The sequence below is a fragment of the Martes martes genome, assembly GCF_963455335.1.
Source record: "Martes martes genome assembly, chromosome: 10".
Classification (NCBI taxonomy): Eukaryota; Metazoa; Chordata; class Mammalia; order Carnivora; family Mustelidae; genus Martes; species Martes martes.
The window spans coordinates 114,848,800-114,864,519 of NC_137898.1; the positions used below are offsets into that span (position 1 = coordinate 114,848,800).

General features: G+C 46.2%; 1 protein-coding gene across 1 annotated transcript; it reads left to right on the top strand.

Moving 5' to 3' along the window:
- Positions 1-3,523: 3,523 nt before the first annotated feature.
- On the top strand, positions 3,524-14,693 carry MMP13 (matrix metallopeptidase 13). Its single transcript, XM_080816940.1, has 10 exons — positions 3,524-3,758; positions 3,846-4,087; positions 4,787-4,935; positions 5,106-5,231; positions 7,169-7,330; positions 8,668-8,785; positions 9,335-9,468; positions 10,686-10,845; positions 12,245-12,348; positions 13,387-14,693. The coding sequence occupies exons 1-10, from the start codon at positions 3,561-3,563 to the stop codon at positions 13,485-13,487; spliced, it is 1,494 nt and encodes a 497-aa protein (XP_080673066.1). The 5' UTR covers positions 3,524-3,560; the 3' UTR covers positions 13,488-14,693.
- Positions 14,694-15,720: the final 1,027 nt, after the last annotated feature.

Below are 15,720 nucleotides of genomic sequence, written 5' to 3' on the forward strand. Positions count from 1 at the left end.
GTTTTGGAGGCACTTGGACAGGGATGGGCCAGAATGACTGTGCTGTTCCTGGTTGTTTTCTCTCGCAGCTCCGGTTCAATGGGGCAGACGTGGACATCCAGGAACCAGTCTTTTTAACAAAGCACTGTAAAATCACAGCTCATTGAAAGTGCGCCCAGGGGGCTACCTGGGGGAGCTCAGTCAGGTAAGCATCCGACTCTTGGTTGTGGCATAGGTCCTGATCTCAGGGTCGTGGGATCAAGCCCCACACCGGGCCCTGCGCTCTGCTTGAGTTTCCCTCTCCCTCCATCCCGCTCTCACTCACTCTCTCTAAAATAAATAAATAAAATCTTTCAAAAAATTTTAAAAAGGAAGAACGTGAGGCCGGAATGTTAGGTGCTGACTTCCTGATGTTATCCTCGAGTAAGAGGATGTAGTAAGAGTAAGAGGATAAGAAGACTTTCCTTTTTCCTTGCAGACTGCCTTTCTTTCTGTAGGGGATCCCCCAGGACGAACCCAGCCAGCCCTGTGGAGTGTGGGGTTCACACATGGGAGGCCACTGCACCCCTCAGCTGCTGGCCTTCTGCTCGGCCCCTGCGGCTTCTGACCGGAGTCCCTCTGGGCTCAGCACCTGACCTGGGGGGATATTGCGGCTGTGCATTAGCGGGTCGGCGGGGCGCTCGTGTCCCTGCGATCCAGGGTCTACATTCCAGGTTCGTGCTCCTGTTTAAGGGCCTTACCCGTTCCCTGGGGCTGTGGGCGGAAAACTCAGAAACTAGAACAAAGCAACCATCAGAGGGTATTTACAGAAACCAGTACTTCCTGCCCTGGTACCATCAGGTGGCTTAGCTTTTAGAAACGTAAAGATACTAAGTGTCATTGTCAACATAGTTAATGTACAACCCTGTCAACTGAAGCCGAAATTTTTATCCTAAAGGTTCTCTGACTTACAAAATTTTCATAATTTTAATCCAACTCCAATGGCCTTTGTTCCTACTTTTCCTGGTCTGGAACCACCCCCCCCAACCCCATGCTTTACTCAGGGGTGGGTCACGGACATGTCTGATTCTCTCTTGAGTGATGTTTTGGACTTAGGAACAGATGATGACGTCTGTTTTAAAAAGTCCCATATTGCTTATGTCTGAATCAGCAGGAGACACACATTTCTTATTCAGTCCACTTCTGTTTGCTCATTCCCCAGGTTTTCCGATTTCCAGGGATCCGGGAGCCCTGTGAGAAGCGTTTGTAAACACCGGCTTAGCCTCTCCGTGTCAAAGGTGTCACCTGAAACCGCCAACCACTTCACCAGTCTAGCCAGAAGGCCCAGCTTTCATTCTCACCATGAACAGCCCGAGATAAGGACGTGTGTTGACAGGACACTTGCCAACACATTTCCATGGGATGACACATCTCAATCACCAGCTCAGCTCGCTCCCCCGTGAACAGGAGCCAGAGAGAAGCGGCCCGGCCCCTTCCTGAAGGAATCAATTTCTGGTTTCATCGTCTGGACGACTTCTATTTACCTTACTGGGAACTCTGCCGAAGGCAGTAGCGTGTGTCACTGACCTGTGTCCTTTATTTTGCACTGAGTCTGTCCTTAGGCAAAACGAGAAACTAAGAGAACACCAGCGATGTTTGGTGATAAGCACTGATTCTGAGGTGGGTAGACAGTGACGTTTGTTTATTGTCAGTCACTGCTCATTGAAAACGTGTCTTCCCAGGGAGAGGAAACTGGCATCATCCAAAGAAAAAGGCTTTTTTCCTTCATTCTATCTTCATAGTGACCAGCACGGTATCCCGCATAGTCAATGCCTCATCGAAAGTGGCTTTTTAAAAAATTGTGGCTTCAACCTACAAGTACGGTCAACTATTTGATTCACCTCTCCCACTTCCAAACATTAATGTCATCCACTTCTGAACTTTGTCAGGACTTCTTTTTAAAAAATATGATGATACTTTAAAAGACTATGAAATTTTATTGGTGAAAAAAATGATTTCAAATGAACGAATTTCCTATAAGCTCAGTAGATGAGTCACACTTTTCGACCATTATCACTCAGTCTAAAATTAACCGCTGCTCATGGACGACGCTTCAAGCAAGTAATAGTTTTGCATTGTTGGTTGAGCCTAAATCAGATCTTGAACTCATCGGAAATATTTAAAATTCTATTTAAATGTAAATTTAAAATATTTAAAATTGTAAGGATCTATTTGGCTCTGCTCTGGAAAAAGCATTATAAATTGCCCTCCACCGACTGCTTACATTTCATAGGCTTTTCTGGTTACCTCGGAGGCCCGGGCCAGTCCAGATGACGGCACGTCACCGCGTGTGGGGTACCCCCGCCCCACCCCCTCATCCGTACTCCCGCTCTGTGTCTTTGTCTTCACGTGTCCCAGACCTGGCCGCTCTCTGACTCCTGATCACTTAAATTAACTTACAATTTCAGTCATTCTGTCTGAAGATCATGACTCGTAATTTCTATCCACTTAACATCTGTGGGGCACCAAAGATAACATTCTGACATCATGGTTCTAAAAGTGGGATGATCTTGAAGGCCCGTCGTGAACGATTTTCCTGAGGTTTTGGGCCTCAGATACTTCTAGTTACTTAAATTTAAAAGTCAAAATTAAGACACTTGACATTGGCCGTGAGTTACCTAGACCCCTAGTTTTCCTGGGTATTCCCAGAGGTGTGGGAACAAAGTCACTCCATTTTTGAAATTTCTGAGAGTTAATGGGGGAGAAGCCATACCAGATGGTGTTTTAAAGAATATGAAATCTTAAGTCTACTGGCTGGGATTCAAATACGGACGGTACCATTTATTAACTCCGTGACCTCAGACAAGCATGGAACTTCTCTGCCTCTCAGACTGTTCACACGGGAAGTGAAAACAAGCCCCCGCGGCCCTGCTCCCGAGGTTCTTCTACAGAGTAAGTGAGATCAGCCTTTTAAGCCCAGCGGGCGGTGGTCCCGCAGTCCGTGTTAGCCCTTATCTTGTGCTCCGCGGCAGCCTCCCACTTCTCCCGGGACCTGCAGGGGATTCAGGCGGGATCCCAGGGCTGTTGAGAGTCACGCCAGCACCTTAAACGTCCCCTGCAGCCTTCAGCCCCGCGCCTGCGCCCCGGCCCTTCCCAGCCTCCACGCTGAGGTCTGGTCCAGTTCTGGGGCCCCCAGGTACACACGGTGTCTCCCTCTGGAGTCGCCCTACGGAAAAGAAACCAGGTTGCGGGGCTTCTAGAAGCAGGACTAAGTGTCTCTTCACGGAAGTAAGGGCAGCATCTTGACACTCTTATCTGAAAAAAAAGGAGAGGTAGCTGCTTTCCTACAGAGGGAGAAACATTTTGCCCAGTAAAGAGAAAATTTTATGACTCTCTGCTTCTTCCCACAGTGTCCATAAATATGCTGAGGCCGTTTATTTTGCCGTATGGTTTTGGAGGCTCTGCTGAAATGAGAGAAGCCCTCATTTTCTATTTCCCTCAAATTCTACCACAAACCACACTTCTTGGGAGAGAAAAAAAAAAAAGTCGCCGTGTAAGCATGTTTACTTTCAATGGACTAGGAAGCGGGAACTCGCCCGTAGATGATGAGTCACCCCTGCAGGTCTATAAAAGTAAAGGTGCTTGTCTGGGAGAAGGCAGAAGCTCCAGGCATGTCCATCACGATGCTCCCAGGCGTCCTGGCTGCCTTCCTCTTCTTGAGCTGGACTCGGTGTCGGTCCCTGCCCCTTCCCCGCGATGGCGAGGACGATCTATCCGAGGAAGACTTCCAGCTTGCCGAGGTAGGGTATCTTGCCGATCCCAAAGGGCTGTTGCATCTCACAAGTGCCCTTCTCTTTTAAAGGCAGCCATTCTGGTCTCTTTTCCAGAACTACTTGAAATCCTACTACCACCCCCTGAATCCCGCGGGAATCCTGAAGAAGTCGGGCGCGGGCTCCGCGGTTGACAGGCTCCGAGCAATGCAGTCCTTCTTCGGCTTAGAGGTCACTGGCAAGCTTGATGATGACACCCTGGACATCATGAAGAAACCAAGATGTGGGGTCCCCGATGTGGGCGAGTACAATGTCTTCCCCCGAACTCTCAAGTGGTCCAAGACGAATCTGACCTACAGGTGAACCAGCGGCTATCTTTCTGTGATCTTTGTTAGTGTTTAAAATAGTATCAAATGCCTAATTTTCAGCACAAACCATAGGTGACAGAACATGTTTGGTTCCATTTTATTTTAGGTAGGCTTTACATATTTAACTAGAAGTTAAATAATTCCAGTAATAGTTTTAATATTGTTGGTGAGAATATCTCATGACATCTATTATTGCTACATTAACCCAGCATGATTTTTCGTTGGAAATCGGAAAGCATTTTTTTTTTTTTTTAGGAAAGAAATCAAGTTAGAAGTAAAAGTAGGTGTAACAAAATTTGCATATGTACTACATGAGGCATATTTATTAAGAGTGCTCAAAAATGGAGAGTCCTACTCTCTCTAGGAACTTGACAAAGCTGTTTCCTTTATTTAGATCATAGCAATACGACTCCAAACCTGTATCATAAAATATAATTTTCATTAAATATCTGAATACTTTAAGTGTAAAATTACAAGTGGTCAGATATTTGGAGATACTCAAATATCTGAATTCATTTTGTTATCTTTGCATGGCATCATAATTAATAAGTTCTTTGAAATAATGGACCTCTGGTAGAACTTTTAGGGAAGCCACTGCATTTTGAGTTACAAAGCAGTATTCCAAGAAAATATATTCTCAAATAGCTTTCTCCTTCCAAAAATGTAATTGAAACTTTCTCTCTTGAATAGGATTGTGAATTATACCCCTGATCTGACTCATTCTGAAGTTGAAAAGGCGTTCAGAAAAGCCTTCAAAGTTTGGTCAGATGTGACCCCTCTGAATTTCACCAGACTTCATGATGGCACTGCTGATATCATGATCTCTTTTGGAACTAAAGGTAATGGTGCAGAATCATTTTTGAGACATTTTTACATTCTTCCCCCTAGTTGTCTCCATTTTTTAATTCCTCCTTTCAGTCATTCATTGTTTTTTGCAGAATTCACCAAGCATTTGTGCCAGGCACTGCTGGACATAATTAGATTCTTAACTCTTCCTTTTTGTGTGCAGAACATGGTGATTTCTACCCATTTGATGGACCTTCCGGTCTGCTGGCTCATGCTTTTCCTCCTGGGCCAAACTATGGAGGGGATGCCCATTTTGATGATGACGAAACTTGGACAAGTAGTTCCAAAGGTAATATTTCTTACAAAGGTATGATTCATGATTACTAGAGTAGGTTAGACGGTGATCCCACTGATAAGAAGTGAGGAAGCATACTGTAAATTATGTTCGATAGTTGATTATAGTTTTCAAAAAAAGCACGAGTTTATCTTATGCTTATTAGTCTCTACACGGGACATTTCTACAAACCTATGCAAATCACTAAAAGTGAGCGGTTTAGTTTAGTGGCTTGAGGGATGCTAGCCAACTGTGAATTAGGACCCAAATGTCTTTCTGTCAGCCAAGGTGTTGTTACTGTGGATTACCTTTCGCTGTGTGGAGGAAGAAAAGTTTATTACAAATACATACCTAAGAACTATTAGGGCTGGAGAGGCAGGTCCCAGACGAACCAGATGTGAGTTGAAAGAGTTTTCTTTTCCTTGACAGAACTATTAACAGCACAAGTGCAGCGTGTTTTCTGTCCTCTGTTATGTGAGTTCCTAGTTTCAGACACACGCATGTCACTGATTTTACAAATACCTTTCCAACAAATCAAGATGATGTCTTGCTCCGAACAGCATGAGACAGACCAGATACAAATTATATTTATGAGAGCAAAATGAAACTCGGTGTTGAATGAATTCAGTCAGTAGATGAATCTTTAAAGCTCAAAAGAATTGAGAATATTAATGTAAGGAGAAAAGCGAGATTGTTCCAACTCCCGATGGACCTGCGGATCTCCGCTGACCCTTGCTTGTGATGGTTAGAGCTAGTCTTCAAAGGTAGCTACCTCTTGTTATTCATTTAAATCAGAAGAATTGTTTTTCCAAAGAGTGAAACTGGGCCTTGGCCGACCAGTGCCTCAGCCTCAATGTCTCCCATGTATCTTTGGAAAGAAAGGTGAGATTCATGCATTTGTGTTCTGAATATTACATAGGTAAGAAGGATCTTAACATCTAGTACTGTTCAGACAGAGCCACTGTAAACCCCAGCTTTAGGCTCCTGGATTTGAAACAGCTAGTGGAAATGAATGAAAATATTCACAAACAAACCATGATTGATTTCTCAGCTAAAGGCCAAGAACGGGACCCATCATGAGTCATTTCAGTGAAGAATTGCTTTACACTCAGATGATGTGCACTTTGATTGCCCTTATGGTCTGCAGGATTACTGGGCTGCTCGTACATTTCCTTCAGGGACACGCTCTGACAGCAAATGGTATTTAAGGTCAAATTGAAACCAGTGACTCCAGCTTCCACGTTTTTTTTTTCCCCAACTTTTCATCTTTTTTTTTTTTTTCAATTTAAAATATCTGTAGTAGGAGGCTCAGAAATTGGTAGAAAGAATGACTAGAGGAAATAATGTAAATACAGTGCCACAGGAGTCTTCTAAAGTCGAGGAAAGTTGGCTAATCATTTCCAGAGTTTCTATTTCTTCAAACTTTAGAGTCTAGAGATACCTTGGAAAGGATCATTTGGTTAGGATTTGTTCCCAAGGAGATTCCCAGAGACCCTATTTAGTGCATGCTCCATACTTGGTCATCATCTATTTGCATGATGCCTCTGGTTCAGACAATGTTCTAGAAACACCCTGACAGGTAGCACCCTATGTGACTTCCCACGACTCCTCCCTCAAGGCCTCCATCGTCCACTTTCCTCACCTGACCTGAGAAAACAAAGAGCACCTCGGGGTTCCTACTGTCCTCCCAATAAACCCTCACTGATTGCTCACTGTTTGACAGCACTCTGTTGATTTTCTAATGATGTAGGCAGCTATAATCAAAGAGAACATTAAATGATTTATAAGGATTAAATCAATATTTGATGCTTCCTTCAAGCAATCAAATATTGCATCTTAATTTTTTCTTTTAAAAAGAGTGAAACAGCCAAGAAAGAGGAAGAGGTAAGGAAAGCAGCTTTCCCTCCATTAACTGGTCACTGCCTTGCTTCCTCGTCGCGCTTTGTTTATAGGCTACAACTTGTTCCTTGTTGCTGCCCACGAGTTCGGCCACTCCTTGGGCCTCGACCACTCCAAGGACCCGGGAGCACTCATGTTTCCCATCTACACCTACACGGGCAAGAACCACTTTATGCTTCCTGACGACGATGTACAAGGCATCCAGTCTCTCTATGGTAACTCTTAATTTATCAGTCTAGAAACAGAATAGACTTGGAGATCGTCAGTGAGGTTATCGTTACCAATATTGCCGGCCCGGTTCTGTTGCTAAAGCCCGGAAGACGTGCCCATTTTCCCTTTCTGAATCAGAGCATCTGCTCAACCCTCCAAAGCTTTTGCAGATTCCTATTTGTATCTTATACCGTGAGGGGTATCTTTGATTCCCACAAAACACCTCTGACGTAAGGAAGGAAACTGTTTTATTCCCCATTTAACCAACGAAGAAACTATACCCGGTAGCGCTTAGAGACTGTGTCGCTGGTACCGAGGCTGAGGGTGAAGGTGTGGCCTTAACCAGCTTTTATAAACTCTGGGTATTCCTTCCGCCATGTCAGTTTGCCCCAGTAGAATCCATTCAAGTGGCCTGCGGTAACTTTTAATTAACATCTACTATTGTAGATGACCATGGTTAAGAATCTCTTCTTTTTTTTTTCTTCCAAATTTTCAGTAATAGTTACAAAATAATTAAACCTCACCCAGTGTAGCAAAATTGCCAGCTATTAACAGAGTTAAAGTCATCAGTGTAAACTCTTCCAGAGCCGCGAGCTCAGATGCCTTGCTCGTGGCCCGCGGCCGACCATTCTCCCTCTGGACTGAAATCGACTCTAGCCGCTAGTGGGGGTGTGGGCGAGCGCCCCGTGTTTCTTGTTATCTCTACAGTATCGTGACCAGGCAGCTGACGCTAGAACTAACGGGAGCCAGGTGGCCGAGCAGTCAGCGCAGGGCTGGTACTGGGCATGGCCCGCTTTGCGCCCGCCCGCGCCGGGGAAGCTATAAACTCGTGGCACGTCAGGGCTGCCGGAGGTCTGGCTTCTCACTCACAGCCATGGCACGGGGGCAAAACGGCGTCCGACGTCGCCAGCTGGTAAAAGAGGCGAGAGATAGAGCAGAGGGGAGGGCTCCCGCAGGGACCGTGTGTCCCCAGAAACGGCTCGAAGAGAAAGGTGTGTCTGCAGAGCGGCGTGTCCCGTAGCTCGCGCCAGGCACGGGGAAGGTTTCCTCGGAGTCTCGCTCCCATCCCCTCCCACCCATTGCTGTCTCCAACGTCAAGAAGCCCAAATCTGCCTGGGAAGAGTCTCCAAGGGTCTTGAGGATGGAAGTGGGAGGAGCCCGCCCGCCCGCAAGGGCTTGGCAACCCGCAGGGAAGGAGGAAGGTCGCAGGGTGTTTGGATCTGGTGCGGAAGCTGGGGACATCCTGCCCCCGCCCCAGGGGGCCTTGTGACCCTCCGCTAGCCGGGGCGGGCATCGGGAAGGCCGGCCTCACCCCCTTCTTCCCTTCGTTTCATGCCTGCAGGCCCGGGAGACGAAGACCCCAACCCGAAACATCCCAAGACACCAGACAAATGTGATCCCGCCTTAACCCTGGACGCCATCACCAGCCTCCGAGGAGAAACGATGATCTTTAAAGACAGGTGCTCTTGATACGCTCTTACCCAGTCCGCGTGTCCCAGACATTAGTGAGACGTTTGTGAGGCTGTGTCTGCAAATTGCCTAAAATCTCATTTCCAAAGGCAATGTTAACAGTGAAAATAATAGATTAATAATAGATTTGGGGGTCGTTTGTTTTTTTTTTTCTTTTTACGTGTTTTGGATGAAATAAGTGAGTAAGGGATGAGCACTTTACTGTTACCTTTTCCGTGGCTCATCTGGGCGTGACGCAGCTTCTCTTTATACAGATAACCACGTCAGTACAGGAACCCAGTTTACCTATTTGAAAGCCCAGGTGCTGGAATCAGTGACCGCACCAGTGAACCGGCAGCGCGTCCGCACGAATTCCTTTGGGTCTGGAAAGACTTTGTCCTGGTGACCCATGTGGCGATTTGAGAGCGTGTTTACAACCTAAACTTGGGGGTACAGAGACTGAGAGATGAACTTCGCGCTTCTACCTTGGTCTAGTAGCCCGTTTGTGCGTGTGTTCGTGCATTCATCCATCAAACTCCGGGTTTTCACTTTGCCCTTAGATTCCTCTGGCGCCTGCACCCTCAGCAGGTGGATGCCGAGCTGTTCCTGACGAAGTCCTTCTGGCCGGAACTTCCCAACCGCATCGACGCCGCCTACGAGCTCCCCTCCCGGGACCTCATTTTCATCTTCAGAGGTAAGCCTTTCCCCGGGGTCCTCCCACGCGCCCCGGGCAGGCCGGGATGAACCTGATGCTGCTGGAGTCTTAGCTCGATGACCAGTCCTGGAAAAAAAATACTTAAAATATTTAAAAATTTTAAAAAATTATTAAAAAGTATTTTTAAAAGTATTAAGAAGTATTAAAAAGTACTTAAATTAAGAGCCAAGCATAACAAAATATTAAACAGAACATACTTGGAAACTTTCTCCCAAATGTCCCCAAATTTGACAAGTAAAAAGTCACCATTCTTTCTTTTTTTTTTTTTTAAAGATTTTATTTATTTATTTGACAGACAGAGATCACAAGTAGGCAGAGAGGCAGGCAGAGAGAGAGGAAAGGAAGTAGGCTCCCCGCTGAGCAGAGAGCCCGATGCGGGGCTTGATCCCAGGACCCTGGGATCATGACCCGAGCCGAAGGCAGTGGCTTTAACCCACTGAGCCACCCAGGTGCCCCGAAAAAAGTCACCATTATTTCTTATCATTACAAATTCACTGTTTGTTTTATAACAGTCGTGTCAGTTTTTTCTTACTTCCTCTCAAAAATTATTTGCTGAGCAAACATTATGACCATGTACCTCTTGAAACACTGAGAAAAATATGGTTGATAATTCCCCCTTCTGAAAAGTCAGTTTATTTCATGTTCTCACTTTTTTTTGGTAGCCCTTCACCATATGTCATAGGGATTTTTGAATATTTGTATTCAGAGTGTATATACATTTTCATATTTTACTTGTTCTCTCAACATCAAATCAGGGACAGTTTTCCAAACTGCTGCTCTGTCTTCCTGATCAGCATTCATAATGGCTAATAGCACTCTCCTGACGTCATAATTAACGCTACAATAAAATCACGGTTTCGGGCATGAAATCTGACTTTTCAGTCTAGTTCACTGTTCCCACTCTCCTGCTTATTCATGAAGAAATTTTAATACAGCTCCAGATTAGCAGTCGGACGTAAGATGTTGCCAAATTGATTAGGATATTTGGTGGTAATTGTACTCATATTTAGGAAATTAGCATCTTAAATCCTATTTTTTGTTTGAAGAATGCTCATATTTCTGTGTTTCACAAACATAGACCCTAATCGATTTCTAAATGTATAAAATGAGTCTTTCTTCATTAAAGTAAATATCTACATAATGTGAATCCTACTAAAGTCCCTTGGGTAATAAATCTATTCTTTCACTTACTCTAGGCAGAAAATTTTGGGCTCTTAATGGTTATGACATTCTGGAAGGTTATCCCCAAAAAATATCTGAACTGGGATTTCCAAAAGAGGTTAAGAAGATAAGCGCAGCCGTCCACTTTGAAGACACAGGGAAGACGCTCTTCTTCTCGGGAAACCAGGTCTGGAGGTGAGCCGCCATGTTTACGGACCCACCGCACGGTGTCGCAGGGGCTGAGTGAGTCCCACACCGCTCTCGCTGGTTTAAATCATTCTCTCGTGCTCATCCAGTGCAGAGGTTGGCCAGGAAGCTGCCGGCCCATGGTTTTTAAAGTCTGCCCCTTTTAGAAGGACGGGCGGAGTTGGAATATTCCAAGCGTATGTCAGTATGAAGGCAGCTCTGACACTGGCAGCATTTAAGAGCTTAGAGCCATGTATGTGTTTGGGGATGGGAGTATCTCATAGGAATCCCATACTTGAAAGGTTTAAATTAGTAGCTTTATGTGTACACACATACGCGCACACACACACACACGCACATTCCTGTATGTGTCGTCTTTGTTGTCTGGGTTCCTTAGTCTGACAATGACATTCACTACTGTCTAAGTACTACCGTCGGGTTCTCCCCGGTCCTGCTGTGCCGGTCCCTATGCCCGAGGTGAGGTTCGTGGTGCGGTGAGGGTGTGTGACTTACCAGGTCACAAGAACACTGTGCTTTTATCCCCCCGTTTGGCTGGAACATCTCTCCCTGCGTCTCTCTTGAAATTCTACCTTCTAGTCAAAGTTAACCGGGAATACCATTTAAGCTCAAAGTCTTTTGGATCACCCCATCCACAGGCCACGTCCCTTCTCATGTCCTCCTGTGGCCCTTGGCGTCTCCTTGTCTTGACTCTTGGCTTCCACACCTTAGTGTTGCTGTGTGGACGCGCCCGCCTCCCTTCCCCGTCCAGCGTGTCTTGTCTTTCACCTACTGGAACATAGCGCCAGGACGAGGAGCTCTCATCAGTAAGAGAAACGGCGGTACCTGACGGGAGGCTGTTCCAGGCTGATTTCAGGATGTGTGTGGTTGGCTCGGGTGTGCCTGTGCACCGGGCAGATGGGCTGTGGAACTGTAGCAATGGGAGGGTGGGCCGTGCTCCCCTTCGTCGCTTCAGAACCACCAGACGCCCAATAACTTTTCAGTCCAGAAGTTATACGTCAAATATTCCTGCCTCCATTACCACACCTAGTCAGTTGTCTAGGAGATCAGTATATAGTTGTTCAATGCACTAACATGCATTTATTTTGGTCTAAGAACACTTTCCTAATAACACACGTTTGTAACAGATAAGCCGTTTGTGAAATGGAAGTGAGCTTGTGACGATCTTTAGAAAGATGGCCCGAGACAAGGCCACAAATGCTCACAAGCACCTGCCTTGCACTCAGCATCCTAACTCCTGGTTTGAAAAGGCTACCGGATGTTCTAAACAGACTTAAAATTTTGTAACTCTTGTCAATTTTGAAAGGTGTCATGATATCCACTGTATCATTTCTAAGACAATTCCTAAGAAATACGACCCACTTAAGAGTTTCTTTTTCTTACTTTGTAGCTACGATGACACTAACCAGGTCATGGATAGAGACTACCCCAGGCTGATAGAAGATGACTTCCCAGGGATTGGTGATAAAGTGGATGCCGTCTACGAGAAAAACGGTAACGAGTTCCATCATGCTCACCTCAATGGGAGGCTCTGTAGCCCCTCAAAGTCATTTCCTAGAGAGCAGTTTTACACAGGACTTACATGTGCTGAGAGAACTATGGCAGTTAAGGAGTAGTTACATAGGAAACAAAACGTACCACACTTAGAATAAACGAAAATGTTGCTCAAATGGTTGCTAATTCTACAAATATAAGATGCCAAACTTTAAACATGATCTTAACTTATCTTTTTAAGATTTTATTTATTTATTGGGGAGAGTGACATGGAGAGAAAGTGGCAGGGGCAGAGGGAGAGAGAGAACCTAGCATGGAGCTGTACGTGGGGCTCGATCTCATGACCCTGAGACCACGACTGGAGCCGAAATCAAGCGTCAGACACTTAACCGACTGAGCCACCCAGGTGTCCCATTATCTTAAATTATGCTTAATGATGCCAAGAGACAAAAATTATTGCCTTAATTTAAAGCAGGGGCAGCGTGGGGAGTCATTTACACAGAAAGACCAATGACTGTTGTAACTATATGTTTATTTTTGCTTTAATGATGAAAAGGGGCATTTTCCCAAACTTAAATAAGTAGTATCAATATGTCAAGCATCAAAACTGGAACTCACGGCAAGGTGACCGCTATTTCAGGGCGCCTGGGTGGCTCAGTTGGTTGAGCATCTGCCTTCGGCTTAGGTGATGATCCTGGAGTCCTGGGATCGAGTCCCGCATCGGGCTTCTTGCTTGGCAGGAAGCCCTCCCTCTTTTCATGCTCTTTCTCTCTCATTCTCTCTCTCAAATAAATAAATAAAATCTTAAAAAGTTTTATAAAAAAAATGAGCACAAGTTCAAGGTGACAGTTTAGAAGACCTGAGAAACTTGTATACTTTTACCCTCCCGTAACTATAAGCGATCTAGGAAGGCACTGGTCGGGTTCTAAACACAGATGCTGGCAACGGGGACTGGCAGGTTGGACTTTTAATGCGAGCTGGCGTAAACTCTTCCCGTTTTCAGACTCTGCAGTTTTCTTTTTGGTCTTTTTCTTCCAGGCTACATCTATTTCTTCAACGGGCCCGTACAGTTTGAGTACAGCGTCTGGAGCAAGCGCGTCGTGCGCGTCATGCCGGCAAATTCCCTGTTGTGGTGTTAAGTGTCTTCTAAATATTGTTATTTAAATCCTGGCGAGCATTGGAGAGAACACTTCCAGTGATCCGGGTGTGGGGGAGGGGAGGTCGGGAGAGCTCAGTTCTGGGAACAAGCTTCGGTAACTTATCTTGGACCAGAGGGCATCTGTACAGTGAGCCGTGGCTGGAACCACGGTGGATGTGAAGGAACGGAATCCAGCGGCCGTGAGGATCGCCTGATTCTCGCGCTGCACAGAGCCGCGGCCCGCGGTCTTTCCCGCCACGGACACGGGACGTGCAGTGCGTCAAAGGGAGTTAGCACAATGTTGAAATGTATTTATAAGGACACTTTGTGCAGGCATACAAGCAAGTCACAGTTATGTAATTAATGAATCGTCTTTATTAAAAAGTATAAAATAGTGTGAGAATGGGGTCTGCGGGGAGCATATGGCACCAGGAACAGACAGAAACCAAAGGGAAGTATCTGTAATAAAGACATTGTGGACAGCTTCCCAAAGCAGTGATTTGGGTTTTGCACTGAGAATATTTGAATGTATGTGCCGCCGTTCCTACTGACACTAGGATCAGTCACCCCAGATGGCAGTCAGGGCCCGAGGCCAAGGACAGTAGATGTGGTCTGTGGACTCGGTTTAATTCTCACTGTTGGCCGTGATCCCAGGCCTATCCACAAAGAAGATAAAGAGAGCCCATCTCTCTTTGTATTCAAACGTTCTAGGTCTCCCCCAAGTACCAAAGGATTAAAATGGCTATCACAATGATCTAAGGCGTCATTCTCTCATAAATTAACAGATTCTTTAAGATGAAAGCTAGCGCCTAGATAATTGCTCTAATTGTCCCCTTCACCGTGGATGGACAGGCTCTTTTCTGGAAATAGAAAGTGTATCTTGTAAATTGGAAGCATGCAAAAACATACTTCCAAAATAAGGAACCATCCAAAATAAAGAAAACATCCTACTGGACTGCAGTCCTCCCGCAGATGTGGAAATGAGCTTCTCCCTCTCCGTGCTGTCCTCTCCCTCGGGCAGAGCTTCCCTGCCCGGTGTGGGGTGCTCGCTGAATGGGGCAACGGCCACAAGCGATCTCGGACGTGCTGGGACCTCTTGTTCACAGAAGTTCAGTCAAAGAAAAGAAAGTGTGTGATATTTGCAAGATGTGTCAGGAAGCATTTATACTGTTTATAATAAAAAAGGTATTTTCCAAGGACATTATTATATAGTGTATTTTGTCTTTTGGTGTAATTTTAGGCTTTCCTTACACAAAGAGGATCCATTTAAAGTATTCCTTTTTCTTGCTCGGACTTCTCAGTGAATGTTAACTCACCCACTGTTTCGTTTTGTGCTGGTGAGCCCTTTCCCCGGGAGGAGCACACGGTTCCTCAGACTCTCCCCTGCCGGAGCACCGTTTGGAAATGAAGTGGGAGGAGCACTAGATGGGGAGCAAGGGAGGCTGTGTTCTCATGCATACCTTGAAGCTCTTGGGGCCTGACTCTCTTGAGGCTTAAAATGAGACTATTGCAAGTTGGTGAAGCTGGGAAAAACGGGGAGGCAGGCAGCTCTCATGAGGATGGCAAACCCTCTCTGGGAACCTCAGGGTCCACGGAGCTTAAGACTAGGTCCCTTCTGTTTCCCTAAACACGGTCCGGCCTGACATTTAGCAAATGTCTGTTAAAGGTCAGGCAGCTAAGATGTTGAGATGAACTAGAAAAACTTGCTCTCTACCCCACAAGCCTTGTATGGTACAGCAGAGATTAAAAGTTAGTAAGTGATGTTGAGGGGAGGGTGACTGGTCACTGCAGGTGCGAGGAGGGCTGCTGAGTGTCCCCCCCTCCCCGCACAGCCCTCAGAGTCGGTCTCCGCACTGGTCGTCCTGCACTGTCCTGGGGTTCTCCCAAGGCTGGCTGTTGGACTAGAAATGCCTGTCCGGCCGTCCCTGCGTCCACGCGGTAAATCCTAACTGGGCGCCTGCCCTTTGCCAGGACCGCACGGAGATGCTGTGGACACAATGAAGCGGAAGCCTCACTACGTTCCCGGAGCCCCCAGTCTGGCTGCGGACATGGGTATTGATCAAGTAAGTATGAAATACAACTACGACACACGCCGTCGAGAGAAGAACGGGGTATCCCGAGACCCTCCGGTCAGGGGGGTTTTAGCGTCCATGAGCAGGGGCGAGGGGCCCCGGAGGGTGAAAGTCCTCGGGGCGGAGGAGACACGCGGCGACCGTGGAACGCGGGGGCAGCGG